The sequence below is a fragment of the Nymphalis io genome, chromosome 24 (assembly GCF_905147045.1).
Source record: "Nymphalis io chromosome 24, ilAglIoxx1.1, whole genome shotgun sequence".
Lineage (NCBI taxonomy): Eukaryota > Metazoa > Arthropoda > Insecta > Lepidoptera > Nymphalidae > Nymphalis > Nymphalis io.
Genome location: NC_065911.1, coordinates 2,791,700 through 2,818,683, shown reverse-complemented (window position 1 = coordinate 2,818,683; position 26,984 = coordinate 2,791,700). Strand labels below are relative to the sequence as shown.

The window sequence follows — 26,984 nt, the reverse complement described above, 5'->3', positions numbered from 1 at the left end:
CAATGTTTACACGGTCGTGACATATAAGCTGAGTGTTCTTAAAAAAAAAAAATATTAACTTTTTTTTTAATTTATATTTTCATACAGAACCAAAGAAACGTATTTTTAAAAATTGACTGACGTTTAACTTTAACGCTCACTTCCGGGACGATTAGTAATTAATTAATTTTTCGGTGATTTTCAGTCAGATGTGTTTCGTAATTAACATAAAATATAAATTTAATTCATTCTCATTGCTTATCAGACATCTTATAAGATTTCGCATTGTTAGCCATTGTCGGTAAACTTACCTATATATGAATAAAGAAGCATAGAATTGAATTGCTTCATTTTGGTATATCTATCGTATACGGTATAGAAAATATAGATTGATTTTTTGATTTAATTTGAATTTGACTGCCTCGTTGGTCTAATGGCTTGATGTAAGGCCGCAGACCCAGAGGTCCTGGGTTCAATTCCCAGGTCGGGCTAGTAAAAAGTTATTGGGTTTTTCTGTCAGAAATTTCTCAGTAACCGCCCGGAGTCTGGAAGTTGGAAAGTGTTCACTCCCGTGCCTCGGAAAGCACGTAAAGCCGTTGGTCCTGCGCCTGAACTCTTTCCGGTCGTGTCGGATTGCCGTCTCATCCCATGAGAGTTAGGGAATAGAGAGTGCACCTGTGTTTGCGCACACACTTGTGCACTATAATATCTCCTGCGTAGTTGGCTAATCTCTCTTGAGATTGGCCGCCGTGGCCGAAATCGGTCTGGAGGACATTATTATAGATTGATTTAAAAAGGAGTCTAGAATGACACAGATAATAAATATTCGAGTGAAATAAACTTTCAATTAATTATATATTAGCTTATTGACTCGACATTAGAGATTTCACAATCTGTTTGGGCACGTTTGAAGACCCGGGCCAACCAGAAAGACTAGGGATCACGTATTGTGGACCATGGACTGAAGCTTCAATTGCCATTCTAAATTTGGCTTTGAATTTTACTTAATATTATATATTTAATTTCGTATGAATGTATTCTTATTTAATTAAACATTATATATATAATGTATGTATAAGATCAGCTTCCGTATTTAACGCCTTTAATATATGCGGCGTGACCATTTTATACGTAATACATAGAATTAAGAATATTATTCCTATTTCTTTGTTCTAAGGCGAGTCGATCTCACGTAAATTATAAATAAATTAAATTTTAAAATAAGAACTTAAGACCAGCCAACATTCGAAAGACAGCAACTTAAGCCACACACGGAAATTTATTGTCAGTTTAAAAATACTAAGCACTATTATGTATATATTTAGTCATAATATGTAGGTAACAGCCTGTAAATGTCCCACTGCTGGGCTAAGGCCTCCTCTCCCTTTTTGAGGAGAAGGTTTGGAGCTTATTTCACCACGCTGCTCCAATGCTGCTCCAATGGTGGAATACACATGTGGCAGAATTTCGATGAAATTAGACACATGCAGGTTTCCACGATGTTTTCCTTCACCGTCAAGCACGAGATGAATTATAAACAGAAATTAAGCACATGAAAATTCAGACAAGTCGAGATGGCCCAGTGGTAAGAACGCGTGAATCTTAACCGATGAACGTAGGTTCAAACCCGGGCAAGCACCTCTGAATTTTCATGTGCTTAACTTCAAAATATATAGTAGGGTCACAAATAAGAACTGATACGACAGATATATTGAAATCGAGATCGATAGATAAAATAAATTCAGTGTTTTTAAATATTAACGTTACTATCCATTAGCCTCGCCGGTTTAGTGTTTAACTTATACGACTGCGGATCAGTACAGGGCTCGTAGCCGATGTAGGTAAGCATTAATTGTTGAGGCTTTCTGACATCTGTCAGTGTTATACTCTCATGCTCTGGAAAGAACGTAAAGGTTAATTCTAATCCTGTACTATCTTTTTATCATAGATAAATTGGCAACGGACGACCAACTTTGATCAAACTCACATTATTATTATTATAATATCAATTCATAATCCTACCTATATCGAATTTCTAGAAATACAACAAATCAGGTACAAAATATTAGTTCAAAGGTTATAAATTTATTTGTCAAATACCCTACACAATAATTCCTAAACTTAACGTTTTTGTACAAGCGCTGATAACAAATAAGATATGGTGACCCGGTAGAGACGAATCGTTACAAGGCCTCTGATAAAACCAAGACATTATGAAAAATGTTGGGCATTAAATAAATACCTATTTTTTTAATTGATTTCGCAAATAAACTTAAAGAGTTTTAAATTTAAATAGTGAATCAATAAATACCAATGATACAATATGTAACCAAAAAATCGGTTGCGTCTTGTTTGCTAAGAATCTTAACATTTTTTACATGCATATAAAAAGTTAATTAAATTCATTTATCTAATAAAACCTCATTTGTTAAAATGCATTAGATTTATTAATGTTTTAAATGCACAATTATATTATTCCAAAAAAGGTATTCTAACTTTATAGGAGATTCTTAATTGGTTGCTTACGTGCTCACATTAAAAGATACTAAAATCTACGCTTGTTTATAATATTTTCTAAAAAAAATTACTAATTGAAATAAATGTCGATTTCTTTCTAATATCAAATCAATGGTGACTGAAAAGCCGATTGTTTCTTAAAACAATAAAACTTCTCGATAAATTTAAGATTTTGTGACATACAAGCTTTTAATATTAAGTACATTTAATCACATATTGTCACGAAAGCTTTCGATTCTTCTAATTTATATAATACAATATACTTTATCTATAATAAAATCTGTATTATATATTAATTAAGATAAAAATGCAAACGATGAATTATTTTTTGCATTAAATATGAAATTCATCGATCGATACGAAAGAAAATGTTTATTTATTATAACAACTTTTTATCGACGAATTTTATATTATGTTTTTTATGTTTTCAAAATTAATTTTATATAAAAAAGATAAATAACTATCATAAACGTTCGAATTTATAGGCATTTGTGTGATTTTACTCTATTGCATCGCTCATTCAAGGTCAGACGAGTCCCATAAAATTTTATCTCTGTGAAGCACTAATGATTCATTAATACCATTAAAATAGATTAAAAACAAATAAAACGTAGCTACATGATATTTAAAATACAATTTTGTAGATTTTGGTTTTTTTTTAAATTCAATATTTTTTGTTTTTTTTTTTTTTTTTTTTTTATCTTATTATAGTCATAGCATTATATCATTCATCCGAATTGATTTAAAAAGTTTTAAATTCATACCAGTAACCTTATACATGAATGTATGTATGTCTTATCTTGACCCAAACACTTCCCATCAGAATTTCAATTACCAGGAATAACCTTCAATTTTTTGTATTATATTAGCACAAATTTAAATCCTTTTTGGTTTCCGATGTTTAAGGTTATATTTTTTTTGATTTTCAAATTATTTTGTACCTACTAAAAACATATTCCCATAATTTGAATAAAAATATAGCTATATGCTTTTATTGTATTTTTTATCCGCATAAAATAATAATAATGAACAAACTCGTAATAAAAATATATTAAAAAATAGCACTTCGTTATTTATTTGTATTTAATCATTTGCCATCCAGGCTTTGAATTTTTATTTCGTATTTAAGTACATCTTTTTTTTTAAAGTATTTGTGGCGTAACGTAAATATATTATTTTAACAATTAGAAATATATTCAACATATTGCCATATTAAATATTATTTTTAATAATGTTAAACATACGAGATAGCATATCTATTTATGGCAGCTGAATAAATAAATAATCGAAGTCTGAAGCTAGTTTCGTATCCAATAACACTGGATTTCTGCATGTCCGATACGTTCGGTAATCTATTCTGCACGTCTAATCTATCGATTATAAAAAACCTGATCTGTTTCCCGCGCAATTCGCTCGCCGTCCGTCGAGAAACCGAATTCGTTTCAAGGCCACATTCCAATTTCAAACCATTGTCAATGTCGCCGGCCAGCGCATGACTGATGTTTTCTTTGGCCATGCTAGTTTATGGCACTTTTAAAATTGGAACATCGATGGCGGTAATTCAATTGAAATAAAAAATATTTTTTACGCGCGAAATACGAAACAAAAAGTAATTCATCCTTATATGGAAACTAAATCTTAGAAAAATGTAATTCGGTTCTCGTAAAATTTCTTACACCTACCTACTTATAACTTTTAATGTTCCGCATCGATCGATATCGCATTATTAAACACGATTCAAGTTTAGATATTTTATCTACGACCGCGCTTAAAACGGTCAATGTCAATAAAGCTTGCACCAGACTTGTCATTTAAATATTTTTTGCATATGTATCAGTTATTTTAATCTAATTATCAAACGACTTTTTTTAAGTTCATTGACTCCATAAGGATATAAAAACTATTTGATTTTAATAATTATATAAATTATGCGACTGAATATTATTTGATTACGAAAAATTGTATAAAGTGATTTAATATGACATTTGAGATAATATTAAAAAAAATATGTTTGCGAAAACAATATTTGTAAAAATAGCAAACGAAATAATAATTTGTAGTCAAACCGCCACGTCTTGATCCAAGACGTTTCTTGGAAGGTATTAACGAAATTTTGCTTGTTGTACATACATTTTTCTCTCACCTAGACCTTTATACCCGGAGGCGTAAAGTTTATAATGATCTGGCAAATTATTTACACGGACGCATATCAACAAATTTACACTGTAATTTTGATTGACACCAACCATTACGGGCGGGTTAGACGTTGCGTCATCGAGTAACTACGGACATACGTCGGTTTATTTTTTCGGCTCTACAATTTTAAATTTGCTGCTGATTTATCGTTTCATACTTGATATTGAACTTTAAGTCTATGAATTTAAAGTCAAGGTGACGCGCAATCATTACCATAGTGCGTTTGTTCGCCTACGGCTATTAGTGATCTCTTGGCTTGTATGTTATTATGTAGCCGTTTATTTTGGTATATTGTATATTTTATATATAAAATATTAAACTTTATAATTAACTTTTTAATCAAAATACATAATAAAAACATTTCAATAAAACCAATTCGATATGTGTTCATATAAACTTGACAAATATACATGTTGAAGGTTATGTATATTCTAAATAGTATATAACGAGTAAAATAACAATCCATTTGGAGTCTAACAAAATTACACTAATCACGACGCCGTCACGCGATTCGACTATCTTTATCTCCTGTATATATAGGTAATTATTTTGACGGCTCCGCCTGGGGCGAACTCGGCATTCTTTGTGTGAGCTGTTCACAATTTTAGGCCGTTTGTTATGGACAAGCCAAGAGTCATTAGACCATTACAACGTACACGCAACATACTGAGTAAAATCATATATTTATCATTAAACACTACTAAAAATACCAAGAACCAGTGTTGCCTTATATAAAATATGTCATTTTTTTAATTGTATTAACGTTTCGATATTTAAATATTGTCGCTTTGATACGTTTATATTGATTTCGAACTAAACAGGATGTGTATTTCGTTTTTTTTAGCGGTAATCCACTAGAATTTCTTATTTATGGTCAACCTATTCCCACACTCACACAGCGAGATCTCAAGTCGTTAAGTAATAAGTAATAAGCACATGTCCGAGATTATTACTTCCTTTAAAGTCACCTCATTAAACAAAACTATTTCTACATTTATATTTGAATTTTAATTTCAAGAAACTTCAATGTAAATATGGCCATACTATTATTAAAGTAATTATATTAATATACAAGAGCCCGCCCTCCTCGAAATGTTGTTAAGACTGTTTTTTTTTCAAACAAATTCATGTATACAAATGTTTAAAATAATAATAGTTACTTCAATGACGAAAGTCGATGCTTGCCAAAGGAATACAAAGCTATGTAGATCTGTGTATTTCGGCGCGAATACATTACTTAGATATGTATTATATATATTTATTTCCAGTCTTTTTAAGTGGGCTAAGTGAAAGAAATATATAACTTAAAAGCATAGTATATTACTAACCCTGTCAAATTATTGGCATTGGGAATAATATTTTGTATTTGTGTTTTTTTTTTTATTTATTCGCGATCATCGTTGGGTTGATAGATCCCTGCACTTGTCTAAAGAAATAATGCCACACGGGTAATCTAATTTGCATTGGCACAGCACCTTAAAAGAAGAAGAAGTCTTATACCAGGAATGGAACAGTTACAGCAACAATACTTTATATAAATCGATTCACATTTACAAATATATTAAGCTCTGTATCAAGTTAAAATTACTCGTTAACAGAAATGTCACGAGTTATGATATTATATTACAATTCTGCGGTGAGCCTCTCACATTGTTTGAATGTTCTTATATGAGGGGCCAAATACTCCGTGTATCTAAATATACATTATAAGATAAATTAATCACATATATTATAGTACATTAGATATTCTTTACAAAAGCAATCTTGAATCCATTATAATAATTAACGCCGCACATATTATATGTATAATGTCATAGTTTCACGAGTCTTTTTTTAATAATGGTGGCGACAGCAAACAATATTAGCCCTGTAAAAAATATGATTCATCCCTTATATGGTATATCCGAGATGGCTTAGTGGTTAGAAGGCATAAATCTTAACCGATGTTCAACCCGGGCAAGCACCACTGAACTTTCATGTGCGGTGCGGTAAAGGAAAACATCGTGAGGAAACCTGCATGTGTCTAATTTCATTGAAATTCTGCCACGTGTATTCTACCAAACCGCATTGAAGCAGCGTGGAGGAATAAACTCCAAACCTTCTCCTCAAAAAGGGAGATGAGGACTTAGCCCAGTGGTATATTAACAGGCTGCTACTTATATCGTCAATGCGTCACCAACTTTAGGAGCTAAGGTGTTACATTATGTTATGTCCCATATACTTGTAGTTACACTGGCTCACTCTCCTTTCAAACTCGAATTAATCAATATTAAGTATCTGGTGGTAGTAATAACTATTTGGTGGTAGAATATGTGAAAAGTGAGTGCCACAGGAGTACCTAATCAGAAAGGCTTCTAGAAAAGCCTATCACCAATTATTTTACCATTTGGTTTATATACCCATAGTATATCTTAGTGACGAGATTTATCAATAAAAACAGCTTATTTAAAACTTTTAAATATTCAACCATCATATAAATTTGAAACCTTTGCTCTTATAACTCGTGATAATTTATGATTTAGGATAATGCGCATCACTTAAAATAACTATATATATAATATATATACATATAGTTATTTTATATAATATATATATTTTATAAGGATGCAAATTTACTATAAAATTCAAATTCCTTGTGATTTATATTTATGTACGAATTAATACATATATAAATTTTCGTGTGAAAGTAACAAATAAAAGGCACACCCACTTCATGGTTCGACTCGGCGCAGACGCACGCTGTGACGTCATCGGGCGTATTTAGCGTGACCTTGGACCAGCTCAATGCCAAGTAAAAATTAGGCAGACCGTACAGTCGCTGAACGCATCCATAACATTCTTACGTCAATGAGAAATACATTTTTCTTATTACATAATAAATATACATAGCTCACGTCCGCCACTTTGGCTCTGATACGAAGGTTGATGATTGCCCATGTTCGGTAATCTAATAACCAACAGTTTTGTTATCAATTGGAATTGTTGGATTCCTTTCCCGTTTTTTTTTTTTTTTCTTTGTTGAAAGACGAGAAGCAAGTTTCGATGTTACAATTAATTCAATAGCACTCCATAGGCTAATCAAACCTATGTATGTAACATATTAATATATGTAACTATATTAATAACCTCAAAATACAATTTTCAATAGATTTAATGTCAATACTCTTACAATCGTTATGGTATATCAGTATATCAGAAGATAACATTTTAAATGTCTTAATCTTTAAATTTGACTGTTTACAATTCGTTTTCCAATTCGATTTCCTAATTTAAATAATAAGGTCTCGTGGGTCAATTTTATTCGCCATCAAATGTAGCTATTTTTAAATATGTTCCTCATTGTTTTTGTATTTCTAACTTTTATATTAAGATTATTTTTTTTTATTTGGACATAAAATAACTTATCGTGATTTCGATATTCGACAAAATCCGATTACATTTAAGTCGTCTAAATGTAATTGAAGCTAATCCAAAATAAATTATATCTCTATATTTATCTTAAGCATGATCTATTATATTTTTAAATTATAAAATTACCGACTAGGGCTTGAAATATAAAGGAACGTTTTTTGTGAAGCAGCGACGAAGTTTCATCACAATAATCTTAATGTACGGTGATGCTCATTTAAGTAGCATAGACAAAGGAGCTCCCCCTTACTTGAAGGCTAGATACACGTGCACAAGTAGAAAAGGCTTTTAACGTACGTCTAAATGGTTTTAATCACAGAAAGCTTACAAGTAACCACAAAACATGATACGTCTTCTTTTAAACATAAAAAATCTGCATATATAAGTAAATTACAATAATTATCAAAATGGTCACATCGATCCAAATAGTTATCCACCCTTTATTATAATTTATAGTTTGTAACCCTTCGTACAATTAATTTAACCCTAGCAAGTGCAGGTCGAATTTTAACCGTGTTCGAAACCGCTAGTCATCACTCAAGGGTACAAGTAACCCCATCTAAACTTTGATTTTAGCAAATGAACAATTTCTGGAAAATAACTTTCGATGGTATCAAGATTAGCTGATCTAACTATTTTTATTTTTAGCTTCTACGTCTGATTCATTACCCGGAGGAATTTTAAGTATCTTGCATACGTTTCTTTTTTAAATGAAAATATATACTTATACTTTTTAGTATACATGTCCTAAAATATCATCAGGATTGTATTTTTAAAACGAATACACATACCCAGATGTCGAAATTCGTCCATAGTAATTATTTAAACTTTGAGGAAAGCACAAATGAATTCGCACGCTTCGAATTTTTTTTTCTACTCCTACTAACAACATTTAAGGTCGTAAATAGTTTTCAAACAAAAAAAAAAGAAAATTGGTTGACAAACAGAGGAGAAATATTATGGTCCCAGTTCTAAAAGCATATAAATATATGAAAAAAATTTTGATATTTGAATACGAAACTAAGGGTAACGACACACGGACAGATAAATTATGAACCCTTCCACTATCCCACCATTAGCATAGATAAGCATTTGGCCACGTCCTAAGACGATATCTGGCGATTCAAGTTAATTTATTGTGGTCTACGATATATTTCTTTAGTGTACCTGACTTTATCTCCGGAGGAAATCACGTCTCGCCGATTTTATCTTTTCAGATGACTCTTAATGTTATTATTTTAAGGATGTCATTTCAATTTTTTGTCACAATTGATACTAGATTTCTGGTGAAATTTTAATCATTTCAAAACCCCTAAGCCATCATTCGAATATGATTGTAATATATTTCATTATGTATTTGGCAATAATGTTTATTATCAATTGAAATATTCACGATCACTTTGTCAAAATTGTCTTTAATCCGTGATCGAAATACTGTTGTACATATTACTTGAAATATTTTGATACTTATATTCACTCTTCGATAATAGATCAGCTGATAATGGAAGAGTGAATGATAATTAAAAAGTTCTTTTAACGACAAGTTTCTCTTCTAACATTTTTAAATACATAAAAAATTTGCACAGTATATTTCCAAATATACAAACCAATTTTCGTAATTGACTTCCAAATGTCACATAAAAACCTTGATTTTTTTAATCAAAGGAAGCCTTAAGCCTTGGCTCATGTTGTCTCAACGTGCCACATTAACTCCGTGGACATTGTCCACTCTCCCATGTAATTGCCTATCCAGGGTGGTCCACTGACCATATGACCAAAGGATTTCGCGTTTGTTGACCAGGTGGTGCGGAAGCCGTATGATATAAGCCATTTTGAAGTCTGTGCTGTTATTGATAACATATTGACACTTTATAAAGTTTTCTTCAGATGTTTTAATAAATATTATCTTACTATATCTTTAAAAAGTTAAATATCTTTCTTATGAAACTTTTGACAAAATATAGCAGTTTGTCTATGTTTAACTAAATATCTTTGTGCAAAATGTAATTTTGGTGCTTTTATAACAATAACAGGTATAGGATATCCATTATTAAGTATACAATCTAATACTCCCCCTATTATCCCTTAAAAGAATGCCATAAAACCCGCAAATATCTGAAGTCGAACAGGATGTAACTTAAGAGGGATGCTGCGACCTGTCCCACGACCCTGCAGGTGACGGCCCACATGTCTCAAACTATCGCAATGCAAAAACATCCTTCGCTCTATACAACAGAGTTAAAATCTACATATCCTCGAAACGTTGGTATATCTTCGTGGGAACGCAGTTTCCACGAATGAGGATTTCTTAGATTTTGACTTCCTTTGTGCAATGTTCTATGTTGAAATGATTTATCGGTATCCTGTATTACGTCAATTATTCCTTCCTACGTTTTAAAAATCCCTGCATCTGTTTAGGGCGATCTATTATTTCATGGGAATGACTATCGTACATGCGTCCAATCTTTGGTCAGGGGTGCGTTTAATCTATGAATACGATACGATACTATTAATAGGAGATTTATAAATAATGCAACATTAAAAGCTATATTCTTGTATCGTACAATACTGCAGATATTATAAAAAAATCTCATTCATCGCTTCAATTAACTATTCCGAAATAAAATTATTGTAAGGACAAAAATATATTACATTAATCGGAGGCCTTTGTTTATTGATAAAAATATAAAGAAGCTAAAACTATTTTGCAAGTTTTAGCGATTTACAACATTTTTTCAATAACATCTAACACTTTACATAAGATACCTAAATACTTGACTATATGGTAGGGCTTATGCAAGCTATGAGTAGGTACCATGCACTTATCAGATATTCTATTGCAAAACACCAAAACTAAGTATCGGTTTGTACGTTTTGAAGGATGAGTGAGGCAGTGTACTTACAGGCATAATTGCATTGCATTGGCAATTTAAGGAATGGTTGATATTTCTGACAGTGCCAATGTTTATGGCCGATGATGACCACTTACCATCAGGTGCCACGTTTACCAGTCCATCTACATAGTTCATAATATATACATATTAAAATTCAGATTTATTTATAACTAAAACAAAGAAGAAATCAAAGTATATGCCATACAAAATATAACAAGTATCAAAGTCAACCAATCCGCGTAAAAAAGGATGAGCGGAATGCATGCGTTTGCAATATAAATATAAATTACCATATCAATAGTGTAACGGTCATTCCAGCATCAACCCTCTGAATGACCCAATGCCCGATTTTAGGGTGAAAGTAGAAACAGATATCGATTTTGTTTCGTTTTCTAACGAAAGTTAGTAAAAGACGAGTTAACAATTGTAAATATTTATATGTATAAATAGAACTATCAAAATACATTCGTTTTTTAATTACTAAATATAAGTTCGATTTTTATATTTTAAATATAGAACCTATTTAATAATATGTTTAGTAAAATGATCATTTATATGAAATTTAGTCATCTAATAACAAAAATATACTAGAAATATATGAAATTTAGTTTATTTATATATATATGTTTCATTATATAAGTAAATATAGAAAAGGTTATTTGTTTGTGTTATATGTTAACTTTTGTTTTTAAATGTTTTTTTTTTTAATTTAATGTTTTGACAGACAGTGCAATTACATTAGGGACATAACTTTTTAGTATCCAAGGTCGGTGGCGCATAGGCGATGTAAACGATGACATTTCTTACGATGCCAATGTCTATGGGCGTTGTGACCACTTACCTTCAGGTGGCCGATATGCTCGTCCTACCTATTCTATATACATATATATCTATATTGGGATTTGGGACCGTTGTATAAATTGTATGTTCTAGTATGGCGGAATACGGCGATTTATAATAAACGATTTCAACAACATACTAAATAAACATACTACAAGTAATGAAACTCAACGGTTTAAAAACTAAATCTTTTTTTAAAAAGCAGTTTATAATTCGGTATTTACTGTTGAGTATTTCTGCAGTCTATTATTTATTTGAAGAAAGTCGCGTTTACCGGTTAATGTTAGCAGTATCGAAATCTGACATCTGGTTTCCATTAAAACTCCGTGACAGCCTGAGACATATACGTAAAACGGGATTCACAAATGTACCTTCGATTACTTTCGAAATCATTTAAATATAATATATTTTGTGACATTTATAACGATGTCATAAAGTCGAAAATTGCTTGTTCATTTGTATATATAATATCAATTTTGCTGTAGAATAATGAACTTTATTGAAAAAGAGCTGTAATAAACACACCGTTCTCTGATCACCTGCTACGTTACATCACGTATGAGTCTTACCATAGACATATTTGTTACCAGACGGGGCATGATTGTTTATAATTTATATTTTAAATAACTTTTTCTTTCAATTCCATTCCGTTTTAGTTGAATGCTGAATACGATAGTTTTTTTATTGTGTTTTTATTATCTGTAATTATAAATTTACATTATCTATATTTCCTTGAAATCAACTATGAATATAGTTATAATTTTCGAAGTTTTTTTTAAGAAATAAATTGACAATTAGATACATAATTCAATATACCTAAACAACAAAAATAACAATCGATTCCAATTCTAGAAACTTCATTTGTTTTTTTATCAGTGTCACAAATACTTTCGATTTCCCAATTTGTAACTCAAATACAAAAAATACAAACATTCAAATAATATTGTCTTGAAAACGCTAAAAACTCCACTAAAATATTTATACAATAAGCAATACTTCTTGGGAACGACAAAACTGGTACGAGTGAATGAGACGGGTAGAGTAATTACTGTAGGTGAGAAAGAGACAAATCATGTATTCAACTTCCTGCGTGAGGAGCACGTATGAAATTTTTTCTTGCATTTTGTCACGTCTACATTTAATTACTGCTAAAAATCGATCTGTTTATTTTTAATCGTTCCTATAGAAAAGTTAGCTTTTTCCCCTCTGTAAATAAAACAACAACTTATATTTGTTTTTGTCGTTATTATATAGGGATTTAACGGTGGATACTGTTTTTCGATTAATACCTTCAAATATATTGCATTTTATTAAAGGAAATACAGGTTACAATACGATTACTGTAGTTGATGTAACTAATTGTAATTATAATCTGAAATCTAGAGTTAGAATTAGTACATAGACGCAATCAAAATAGTCTTAATAAATTAAAGCATAAACAGTCTTGCTAACTTACTAGTATGTAAGTTCCTTATTAAAGCTAAACTATTAAAAAATAAATAAGTTATTATCCTTATAAATAACTAGTAAAACAGTAGTTATATTCATTAAAAAAACGGGATTAATTTTTGAATTTTAAAATTATTGAGACACACAGACTTACACAAAATACATATATAGAAACTTATTGCTCTCAAGTGTAGTACCGAAAAACATCAAATTTCGCTCGAATTTATATATAAATTTTAAATCAAGTAAATATACATATAATTATATATAAAAGATATTATGAAATATCATACCCATGGGACCGGAATATTGTATACAAAATATAACAGATTTCTAAAGATACCGTGTACAGTGGTAAATCAATACCATTATCTCAAAACCACTATAAAAATGAGTGATAGCAAACAACGAGCAGATTTCTGCGAAGGACTGGCCGAATTCAAACGATTTACATTCTTAAATACTAACAAATTAAACTCATATTTGTGTAATACACTCCGAACTCCTTTTCAAGCACAATTATCTGCATAACACCAAACGAGATTGAACTATAAAGTGCTGTACATTAAATCAACATTGTAATAATGTAGGCGCATTTCAATTTGAGAGCTATTAAAGAATAAATGGACCTTATGTCGTAGCCATAAGGTTCAAATTCAATAAACGCGAATTTGTGTTACGTGCTTTTGTTTCTGAAAACGGTTTGTGCTCCCGCGCATCTCACGGCACCGGGCGGAAATCTTAATGGATCCTGGAACCGGACTAACGATGGGTTTCATCGATCCGATATTGCTTGGTGCTAGTAATGGCTTTTATACTCAACATTACTTTTGATAATTTAACGAAAATTACATTTTAAATACAATAAAACTTTTAATATGACTCACAAAATAAATATAACTTAAAAATAAGTTATTTTTAAACGAGAATTTGCGCATCATTCAAGAAATATTAATAAAATGAATACAAAACATAACGATTTCGGCTACTTTTTTGGATCGATAAACTAAATATATCATATAATCTAACGCTTTTTAAGTTACTTTTGATATTATATAGGATTATGTACGAATAATTTAAACACAAACTAAAATTTACAAGTTAATTTACAGTACTAATTAATTAAAATAACAAAATAGAAAGATAATAAGGATTAAAAAATATATATTATTAAAGTATCTAAACTATATATGTGTTGCCATCTCTAAATCTTTATAACAGTACACGAAAGCAATAATTTGACTTAAAATTATGACCAATTCTATAATTGTTTCATATTAATTAGCGTATTTTAATTTTAAGTAAATTGAACTTAGAATACCTAGAATTGACAAAATAACAATCAAATTTCCATATTATTTAAAATTAATTTTATCATCGTTTTATCAAAATCCTTAATTTGATTACTTGTTTAATGATCATTAATTACGAGACAAATTCGTTTTAATAATTAATTATCTCGAAACAAATTTTTATATCGTTTTCAAATGCATACGTGTTTAAATCTTCTAGTTTTTTATGTTAAATAAAATATATGTAAATATATATATATAATGACAAAAAATCTAGGTATATCTTATTGTAGCATTTCTATTTATCTGTTTGTGATGATTTTACCAAGACGGGCATTTTTAATATATTATAGTTTAAAAGTTATAGCAAACGATTCGATATTTTTGGGAAACTCTAATAAACCTCACGTTTGTCTAAATGATTCTTTTTTTAAATGTATTGACATTTGTAAAAACAATTAAAATTTTCTTTTTAAAGGTATTTATTGTTCTATCTAAAATCAAATAAGCAATAAATATTATACGTAGATAAATATTTTTAAATTTAATGTTTAATTACAATTAAACAGTCAGTTGTATGATATCATAAACATATATAAATATTATTGTAACCTTCAATTATCCAGTCTGTTGGTTCAGATAAACACAGCATTATCCCAAAGATATTTATTATATCATAGAAAAATATCGATTGGTCGACCTCTTTTTGGCGGCAAAAAAGCCAATGTCAGCGTCGTCCATGCGTGAAAGATTGGCGCAACTTCTGTTAAAAAAGCGAATAATTTAGGTAAATAGCAAGAAATCAAGTGTTACTAAACAAAACGAATCGATCTCTGTGATAATATTTTTTGTACCAATATTCATAATTTCAAAAAGTCATTTGCGATTATATTATTGTGAAACTTTATTGTTTTAAATTTTCATCACTGGCAATATTTATTAAAGTATTTTTAATCTATATTAGTCTATTGAGAAATAATCATCCAACAGATTTCATTTAATTTCAATTATAAAAGACATCAAAGTAATGCATGTGGTAAAAGTTTAACTTGTTTCTATATATAAAACGTAAGAGTTAAAAAAAAAACAATTAAAAAAGAATGGAAACAACGATGACATCCATTGAGCCATTAATCAATTTCACACATTCCAAGACTTGATTTACATATTTATATGATACGAATAAAAATAAAAATATAAATACAATTAATCTTAAATATTTTCGGTAACAATGTTTCCAAGCACAGATAAATATCACAATGTCAAAATTATCTTTTTAAATATCACAATGTCACGAGGCAGTATGACACTGTGTTATGGTTTCATTAAAATTAAAAAAAATCCACGCTGAGTGAATCTAGCAATATATTCAAATATCGTGAACAGCAGGCGGGAAGCACGTGCCAGATAAAAAATATCATTTCCAAATAACCGTTTTTCGACGCATTGGCGTAAAGAAGCGAAAGACCAAGACCCAATTCGGACCCTACGAAATCTTAAATCTGACAAAACAATTTGAGTTCTAAATCAAAGCGTGTAAGGCTTAAATCCGTGATATACAACTATTTAACTCGGCACGCTAGTTTTTTCCGCTTTTGTCACCCAAGCGGCGAGTAAAAAGTTGGAAATCGTGCTCCCGAATAAAAAAACCGTTTAATATTGGCATTGAAGGTGCCGTGGATTTGGGCGTGGAAATTCGTTTTAAACGTTTAATTTGGCGCGAGTCGAAACCGCGGCTAGTGTCGTATCCCTCGCTATTGTAATGAAATATATTTCCGTAATAATAATTTGTTATTGTAATGTAACGGTTTTTCATAAATGGTAAATTATATTTGTAATTTATTTTCGAAATATATTTTTATTCGATTATATATTACGACATGATAAGCTTTTGATGATTTTGGTTAAAATCGCCATGTATGTTGAAGTTGTAAATATTGACTATAGGTTTAAAAAAACTTGTTATTTACTTTCATATGTAGAAGTAAGTAATTATTACTGAGTTAAACGTAACGCGATGCAAACACACCTGTTTCCGTCACACACTTCAAATATATACATCACAATCAAGAAAGAAAGAACATCGCGTTGACACGCGATTTCATTGTTTTTGTATTTTACACTTCGATTGCAATTTTATGAATAGCCATATATATATATGGCTATTCATAAATAAATATATATATATATAATAAATAATAAACTATATATATATATATATATACAATATATAGACAAAGTAAACTATTTAAATTATTATATAATAGTTAACCATAATTACCTAATTTGTAATATATATGTATATCATGGCGATGGCTTAAATAATATCTTATCAATGTTGGTCTGAGAAAAAAGTACATGTCCAAACTTCACACCTGTTACCCTATTTATTTTATTAACAAGGGTAGTTTATAAACCCTCCTCTTGAAGGCTTAACGTTAAAAACGTATACGTCACAAGATGTCCAGTCGAAACTGTAAACTTAAATGAAATGTCTTATATTTCATAATTTTCATTCTTATACATATATATTTGACTTCTTTATTTCGTTACAAATATAAATAGATTTTAATACACTGATTATAACATTAATAATTCGTAAAACTATTTATCAGCAAAAGGCTGCATTTGAACAATTAAATATGAGATTGGATTTTTCTATCCTCAATAACAGTTGTTAATCTCCCTCATATTATTTTTAATTAGAGTTTCTTTAAAATAATTAAACGCTATCTAGTAAATATTTAAAGTGAACGCATTAAACTATTTTAAAAAGGCTTCGACTTAAAGTTATCTTTTCATTACAAATTAGCATAATACATACATTGACGGTAAATAGACAAAAGTTATCGCAAATTATTCTATTTTTAAATTTAAATATAAATTCTAAGAACATGGCAAAATAATTTATCATTTTAATACAATAGAAATTTAAATAAAGTAATGATGTATTCATTATATAAGAATAAATCTTAAAACATTCGGTATATACAGTTTATGTTAAAAGTAAAATTTAAATGTACATAAAAACAACGAAGGTCGAAAAGTCGGCTGAGATTTTAGAAATATTATATTTATTAAGCGGTTTTTTTTAATAAAGGATTTTATTGTTGATTTTATCTAACATTAATATTCATATTTTAAAAAATAAAAAACTGTAATAAAATGAATATAATAAAAAAACCATCCAAGTTCGAGTTGGACTCGCGTAATAAGAGTGTATGTATACCGAAAAAACAATTATACCGAAAAAAAAATCTATACACAGAAAACAAGGAATAAACATAAACATTCCCTGTGAATAATTCGATCAGCTTGCTAATATTCTATAGATACTAAGCCAATGTCTATGGGCGATGACCACTTGCAATCAGGTTAACCATTTGCCAAGTTTCAACTAAATCGGATGAATGGTGAAATAAAGACACATTGATTTATATTAATCTTTATTTATACATATATAAATATAGGTAGAACGCTGTAGCATGACTTATGCAATAATACATTATCTTAATGTTAGTTGTGTATTAAATCGTTCGTTATTTAAACGCTCAATTATAACACAGATTAAATATTTCTTTAATAATATTAAAATTTAATAATATGTTGAAAACATATCCCATCCTTTGACCTTTATATATTTCCTATGCGTACAAAACAACAAGCTTGAATTTTAAATGTTTTAATTACTTAATTATAATAAGCGATATTTTAATATTTTAATTATTATTAAAATTTACAAGAAATATACAAAATAATTACAGTCGAACCATGTTATTATTCGATATAGTTTTATTCAAATGTTTCTAATTATTATTATATGAAGAAACATTTTTAAACTTCTTATTACACTAATATTATTGAAAAGCAGTCGTTGGGGCCGAGATTCCATACACTTGAATCTGAACCAAAGGTTGCGGATTCAACCACAGGCAAGCACCAACACCATTTGAGTTTAAAATTCTTGTGTCTAGTGAAGGAAAACAAGGAATAAGTTCTAATCCTTCTTTTTAAGAGGAGAAGAGGCCTTTGACAGCCGTGGGTAGTTAACACGCTGTTAAATTTTACATTTTTTTATGTTTCATATATGTACAACTGTGAAATGTACATAATAAATAAATTATAAGCACTTAGCGTTGCATATATATTTTGAGCAACTTTTTACTTTAAAACTGAAATGTTTCTTCTGGATTAATCCCAACAAAAAACCGCCTTATTAGAGGGTATCCCTCAACAAACCCCAGCGTCCTCAGATAAACAGACGCGATGTATGTCTACGATTAATAATAATTTTAGGATAACGAAACTGTCCGCTCGCTGCGACTTTTTGTCAGGCTTTTTGCTAAAAGAAGGGATTATAAGGAAATTAGATTAGAAAATCTTGCTATGTTGGGGTCGAAATATTTATGGCATTTCCGTTGTATAAGCACTTTAACAAATTACCAAAAATGATAAAATATATTTTTAAAATTCGTATAGTAAATACTTTTAGCGGGTAAGAATTAAATCAAATGAGCTCTACCTTCGCTCTATTTCGAACCTGATAACTATACTATTTAAAAATGACAATTGCTAGTATAAAAGCTTTTAATAGCAACATATATTAAATACATTTTAATTTTATTTAAAGATCCAATTTAAATTTAATGTTTTAGATGAATTCAGCCCAGAGATAAACTTGTCAAAATCTGCTAGAGGAGTGGCAATTTTTCTTTACTTCAAGGGTCAGTCTAAAATATGTCATAATGCGTGTCCCGCCCTTAATAAGCATTAATCCTTTGACCCTCACTCACATCTTTAGGGGAGGGCAATCTCTTCTCCAAATCAAAGCACTTTATACCACCCGAGATTATTACGTCATGGTTATAATTAATGGTCAAAATAGCTTGAATATCAATACTTATTAATATTATAAATGAATACTAAAAATACTACTTTTATGTATATATTATGAGTTTAGTAATCAGAGACTTTACCATTTAATAAATTTAAATCTTATATAAAAAAAAATATAAATATGATGTATTACTCACTATAACATAATATATAAAGAATAACCACTAGATTTCTTGCCGGATCTTCGGTAGAAACTAAATTCCGAACCGTTGGTAGCTTTGCATAAATAACATACATACTGATATTTGCATCGGCATTTGTTTCTGTGTCATTAATAAAAAAAAATGGCCACTTAATTTCACTTAAATAAAAATCCAAAATATAAGTAGTTATTTATTGTACATTATAATGGCAAATAATTATCATAGGTGATTCATCAAAGTGTACAAATAACCCTGTTAATAATTTGTATTTCAATGTTGAATCGCTCATGAGCTGTTTGACAATTTTGTTTTATTTATAACCGTTTTTGTTTCGAAATTTTTTATCATCTTTCTTTGATGGTTTTTTTCATATATTTTTTTTCTATCTCGTTTTCAATTAACTGCTTCAATGTGTTTCCATAAATCATTAATGTCATTAGTTATACAAATTGTACGATTTGTTTGGCTGTTTTTACTTTTACACATTTTTTTTGCTTCATAATAATTTCATACAGCTTAACTTGTCAGCGGATATTTAACGATATCATTATAAGAGAATTCCTAAGTAGCTGAAGTCGTTTTAGATAGAGCGGAAGGTGTAACAACAATACATTAATTTAACGCAGATTCCTCTGCGGTGAATCAATCCTTCACGAAGTCCTATTAAAAGTCAGCCACCACCTCGAATCTCCATCCTCATGCCATTAAGTAGTGCTCCAAACTTTAATTATGTTCAGGCTGTGACCAATCGTGTTCGTGTTTGCGTATTCTTACAAGTCATGCAACGTGCTACCGAATCCTATAACTCTGGTAAATGCGTGGCACCAATAGCATCTCCCATTAATGCACAGAAATCATCTCTATTATCACAAGATAAAAGTTCAAATTTGCTTGAAATCAAATATTTATCGCGAGCATTTTAAATTTTGTACATTGATATGCCGTTTTCGACAATATAAATCAATAGCTGATGACATATTTTGAACTCTATACTATAGAATTAAGATCGATCACACTTTGATTACGTCTATAAATTTAATAGAGGAGTTAAAATTGAGTCGTGTTGCTTCAATAGATTCCGGTGCCCGAAGGAACGTGGCCCACAGTTTCATTGTTGGACAGTGAATAAAACGTCTCGGTAGGATGACGTATCGGTTTTAGCTCAGAAACTAATTTGGAATATCACAATGAGTATCAATGCCGTACCAAAACAGCTTTGAATGTGCAAAGATTGCCGACGTTCTATTATAGTCGTACTTGGCACGCGTGATACCCCCGGTACCTAGGTACTTAAAACTAGTTTAGCAACATCATTCTAGACCGCTTCAGGTTGAATAGATAGACTGAATTGATCAAAGCTATCATCAATCATTTTATTAACTACATTAGTAGTTTCAATTACACGGTTAATAAAAATGAGCCAAAATAAATATATTATTTATAATTATTCGTATTATTCAGTAGATTAACTTTGAGGAAGCTAGTTACCCAAGATGCGTGAAAAACGCCGTGAAGGTGGCATCCTGTTTTTATTGCCGTGTTCGTCTCTTGAGTAAATAAAAAAATACTTTGAAACTAAGCACAATTTGTTCCGGCTACCTGCGGATGTCGTTCAAGGGCAAAATTCGCTTTCCAATGATGAACTACTATACTATAGGGACTCATTCGTTATTGCATTTTAACGTATACAAATAATCGAAGCTATAATAAGTAATAAATAAAATGGCAAGAAATCGTTAAAATAAATTTATTTATATAAAAATATTATTAAACACCATTTACTTACTAAAAACTTATTAACCTATTGTTTTTGTTTCATTTCAGGTCTTTGGCTCAAAAGCGGATCTCCAGCTACACACGCAGATACACCTCCGCGAAGCGAAGCCCTATCGCTGCACCCAGTGTCCAAAAGCCTTCGCCAACTCCTCATACTTGGCGCAGCATTCTCGCATACACTTGGGTATCAAGCCTTACCGCTGCGAGATTTGTCAGCGCAAATTCACTCAACTCTCTCATCTCCAACAACACATTCGCACTCACACTGGTGACAAACCCTACCGATGCACTCAAATCGGATGCACCAAAGCCTTCTCTCAACTCTCTAACCTCCAAAGTCACAGTCGCTGTCATCAAACCGACAAGCCGTTCAAATGCAATTCTTGCTACAAGTGTTTCACACACGAGAAGGATCTGCTCGAACACATTCCGAAACATAAAGAGTCGAAACATCTGAAGACGCACATCTGCCAGTACTGCGGTAAAAGTTACACCCAGGAAACGTACTTAAGTAAGCATATGAACAAGCATGCCGAGAGGGCTGACAAGCGGCCGCCGATATCTGCCTTGGGACTGAGCGGGCTCAATAGGTCCCTAGCGGCGGCAGCCCCGACGGCCGCGCCTTTTGCTGATCACCCCTACTGGCCGAAAGTAAGCCCAGATTCAGCGGCTCACATGTCCGATGAGGGTGGATATCATCAGCAGCGAGAAAGCGACGATCATCACGAACAACAGCTTCAGCAGCAGCGGGCATTATTTGCCCAGCACGAAAGTCAAGAAGACCGCATACAGCCCCCAGTTTCGTCCGCCGCGAACTCCGCCTTCACTCCTATAAACTCAATGGCTCCCCATCTTAACGGACTGTCGCATCATAGTGCGCTTCCAACGAGACCATATTTGTACGACCCACTTCATTTCCAACAAGGAAAACAGCAGCCAAACTCGTTTCCTAACCAATTGATATCACTTCACCAAATTCGGAATTACGCTCACCAGCCCTCGGCACTCTTGCCCGCAGAACACATTCTGCCCCACTCCTTAGCTCACAAAGACAAACAGTAACCCCCTTGCCCTTTCTGTAGGTGCACTTACCTTAGAACTTATGATGGTATTATTAGTCTATAAAAAAATAAACAAAAATTATTAAAATGTTTAGAATCTCGCTCTCCAAGACAGTGGTATTATGTATGAAATACGAAATTTGTTTGTCACTAGTGATGCGAAGTTCATGTTTTTAGACTTATATCGATATTGTGTAAAAATATTTTGAATCTGCGAGTAGATATGTAACAAATACTGTATGAAATGTGATTTAAAATTTTATGTAAATCACGATCGAATTTATTATTGACTAGTTTTCATTAAAGCGCAGCCAGGTTCTTATTTAATTATTGATAACAAATCTTTAAGAGATTTCTTATTGTGGAAGCTATCACAGCAAACCTTATATAAACTGTTGCCTTTAAGAAAACTAATCCTTAAATTCAAATTTCAAAGCAATAATGTCAGAAAATCTCTTTAAAAATTTATAGGAAAATAATAATACAATTGCATAATAAAAAGGCTTTACAAACGTAATAATACTCTACACTTCGATGTTTTAATTATTCTGTGAGTCTTATCACATTTTAACGTGTAAATTATAAATTCTAAAGTACTGAATGTAACAAACATTATTTTGAATAAAATAGCTATAATTTTTAAAAAAAACTTTTACGAGAAGTACTCAAGAATGTACCAACAATAATAAATAATTTTCGTCGTTTTAAAACCGTAATAAGCAATATATTTAAATATAATGTGTTGATTGTTATTTAATGAAAAACAGAGTTCCTGAACGATAAATTAATAATGAAGTTACAATATCGATAAAATACAAATTCGAATTTTAAAATGTTAATTTTTTTTCCATTTGCATTTTTATCGTATACGTCGACATGTACTAAACATGACAGATCTCTTAAATCATCACATTTGCACTCAGTTCCTACTTAGATCGAATAAAAACTTAATTAGCTTTATATATTTTTTCATTTATCATTACACAACGATCATTTGTTTATTCTAATTACTGATTTAGAAAATGTGGTCTTCCTTCTGATTTGTACATTTTTACTAGGACGGGATTGATAAAAATGAAATATATTGTACCTTTTTTGATAAGAATTAATGGATTTAGACCTGGTAACTGAAGTATAAGGTTGTGATAGTATTTCTTATTTCTTTTAAATTGTGTATTTCTTTATCAGTAATATAATATATTGTTATTTTGAAATCGTTCAAGAAACTTTATTAAGAATGACATACGAAGGTGAAAAATAATAATGATTGCGATATATTTGAGTAGGATACATTTTTTATTTATATCCTATTATTGATTGTAATATGTTAATCTTCAATCTCGAAGGCTGAATACATTTTCTATTTGCATTTGTACGTTACGTTTATATGTAATATATCGACAGGTGGCCAAAATTGCTTTCTCTCATCTATCGATATCGATAAAAACGCACTTTTGTAAATATTTTGTAAATAATTGAAACACATTTTTTGAGAAAACTTGAAATTTATTGAAAATATTTTTTTTCCCTTTAAGTCTATGCTTATGCTCAATTATATTAGACGTAAGATGTCATTTGGTATGTGGATACAACGCAACAAAAAAATGTTACTTCAGAGTAAATCAAATTTATTCACATAAAGTGAATTCAATTAATTGTAAATTTATTTTGGTGATAACCATCAATTTTTAAGTTTTTGATCGTACTTAACAGTTGACATTTTTCCGTTGACATATTTTTTTATCGATGATGAAAATTAGACAGTTGCACATCACTAATCGCAAATCATCATTGATATCTTTTTGCAATATGATTGCACAATACATATTGTAACAATGTTTAAATATAAATAAAATAAAGTAAAGCAATTGTCTAATTCGTTCACTCGATTAATTAGACTAATTTTGATGTATACGAAATATTGTTGATTTGTTTAATTTCAAAGTGGATAGTCTTTAAAAAAATGTGATAGGTGTCGAAGCGGAGGGAGGTGTATTTTTCGAAGATCTTTCGTCTAAATTCATTTGCTATTGATCTTAGGTTATGAATCGTTAGGTTGTGGTTATTTGTGATGTGACCGTTCCGTTGGAATCGTATGCCGTCTGTCCATACGTCACAAAGTTAGCCAAATGCTATAATTAAGTTCTTGTACAAATAAAAAAAAAATCATTGTTTTTATTGTAATCAACGGCAATATTATCTCTTCCGAATTGTTTTAGTGCTTGCGCGAAATGTAGATAGATGACATGAAGCCGAGAGTATATTAAATTTTTTTTTTTTATAATTCGGTTGTAAGGGATGCAAAGGTCGCCAATATCTCTCTATTGTAAGTAGACATGTGATATTGTATTGATTTTTATTTTAAGTTAAGTGTAAACTTATTACTATGATTAAATACATATTTTTGTAAGTAATTTCGTTTTATGATAGTTTCGCTTCGTCTAGCGTTCCCGTTTAAGATTTTAGATGAAAGTGGACGAATAATTTTTTTGTTACTTAAAATCGAATAAAAATAATTACAACTATGCCAAGAAATATTTTCATTTTATTTATATACCTCAATGTCCCAAAAAAGTATTTAATATATTTATTTAATACGCTACAAAACAGATATAAATTTCACTGAAATTCGGCCACATGTGTATTCCATCAACACGCATTGGAGCAGCATGGTGGAGTAAGCTCCATACCTTCTCCCCAAGGAGAAGAGGCCTTAGCCCAGCAGTGGGACATTCACAGGCTGGACTTTAACTTGTCAACAAAAAATTTTGACAACTTAAAGTCAAAACACATCTGTCATAGCAGATAATACTCCTTTTTACACATATGATTGTAGCGTACATAACATCAATATGTATCACTTAATTTAAGATATTTATTTAACAAAAACATACTTATCTGTATATAATTAAAATGTAGCTGTCTGTACATAGAAGTATATATGGGTAAAACTATTATCGGAGGCCTTTATCAACGCAATGTAACCCAAAACAATGATTGTTAGAATTTTTGTCTGTTTGTCTGTGCATTTGTGCGCGCTAATCTTATAAACAGCTTAACTTGATTTGGATGCGGTTTTCACTAATGTATTGTGTTCACATAATTTTTTTTGTTTTATTTCAATTAGTTTATGAATGATAAAATTATGTCACTAAAGAATCATGTCGAACATTTATTCGATAAAAAATGCTATAAAATAACTGTTCAGTTGAATTGGCTGAAACTTTAGCTACAAAAAGATAGCTGTAGAATAATGATGATTGAAAGTTTATAGGAACAAAACAATATTAAAAAATGGACAGCTACAGAGACTTAGATACTTCAAATGTGAATTGAGCTCAGGTGTATATGATCAATCATATTACATAGGGTTCGGCTTATAATGGACATAAGTCGATTAAACGTGCCCACGCGTTTACGTAAAAGTTATGTAAATGCTTATAGTATTGAGTTATATGCAGCGAACGCAGGTATGTTGCAGAAGCACGGCGCTCTCTGACCTTTCTAACAGGGACCTTTCTTTTTTTAACGCTGGAAAAACGCGTTACGCGTTTTCCCCACGGTGTGGCTCGAACATCGGAATACCCACTAAAAAACCAAACCCTTTCCGTCTTAACGAGGAGCGCTACGGGATCGCTTTCGAACTGCTACCATGACGCTGGTAACAGGGACCTGGTAAACCTCTGTCTGGATTCGTTTGTGATATATTTTGTTAGGTTATTTTATTTTATTTTATAGGAAGCCAACACAATGTACAATGTTTTTACATATCTGTCCCAGAAAATAACAATTCAAAATAATGACACTTATTAACACTATACATCGCAATTATAGGCTAACTCATCATGCAATTTCACATTTTCAGCTTCGTTCACTCCAACGTGACATTTTTTAAGATATCGCGTAAACAACACGTATACAAATAAATTAATTATTAGAAGAATACGAAAAATAAAAAAATATACACAAGAACGCAAAAAATAAATAAAATAAAAACAAGAAGAATTAATTAATGAACCATTCGTAGCAGTACTTTGGCGTTTAAATTTAAATACACAATCCGTCATAATATTCTTTTATTTTAAATTTGTATGCTCCCATGCTATCATCAAATAAATCTATATCCGTCTCTTTATAAACATTATATACGTTTTAAGGGCCCTGTTTAAAGGCGCTTTTATGCCTATGTTTGTTCGTGAAAACCGATATTTAAAAGTCAGTATGTTCACAAATCTTGAACTCTGTCTCGGTATAACTAATTTTATTTCACTGAGAAGATCGGGGCAGTCTATTCTGCCTGATATGATTTTATGTAGAAAACACAAATCCATCACATCTCTGCGACTTGCAAGTGTAGTCATGTTGTAATGTTTTAACATATCAGAGTATTTTTCAAATAATTTTTATTCTTGTCCTTATAAGACAATAATTTTAAAAACTTTTTCTGTACTCTTTCCAACCTGTCTTTATGAATTTGATAAAACGGATTCCATGCAACGGAGCAGTATTCTAACTAACTTCTTACGAATGATT

The 26,984-nt window shown here is 30.6% G+C and overlaps 1 protein-coding gene across 1 annotated transcript in view; it reads left to right on the top strand.

Moving 5' to 3' along the window:
• LOC126777950 (zinc finger protein rotund-like) overlaps positions 1 to 24,984 on the top strand; it is a 121,065-nt gene extending 96,081 nt beyond the window's left edge. The window contains exon 7 of the mRNA XM_050501273.1: positions 21,439 to 24,984. Coding sequence (XP_050357230.1) covers positions 21,439 to 22,452 — 1,014 coding nt within the window. The 3' untranslated portion in view covers positions 22,453 to 24,984. The remainder of the gene's footprint in view (positions 1 to 21,438) is intronic.
• The last annotated feature ends 2,000 nt before the right edge of the window (positions 24,985 to 26,984 follow it).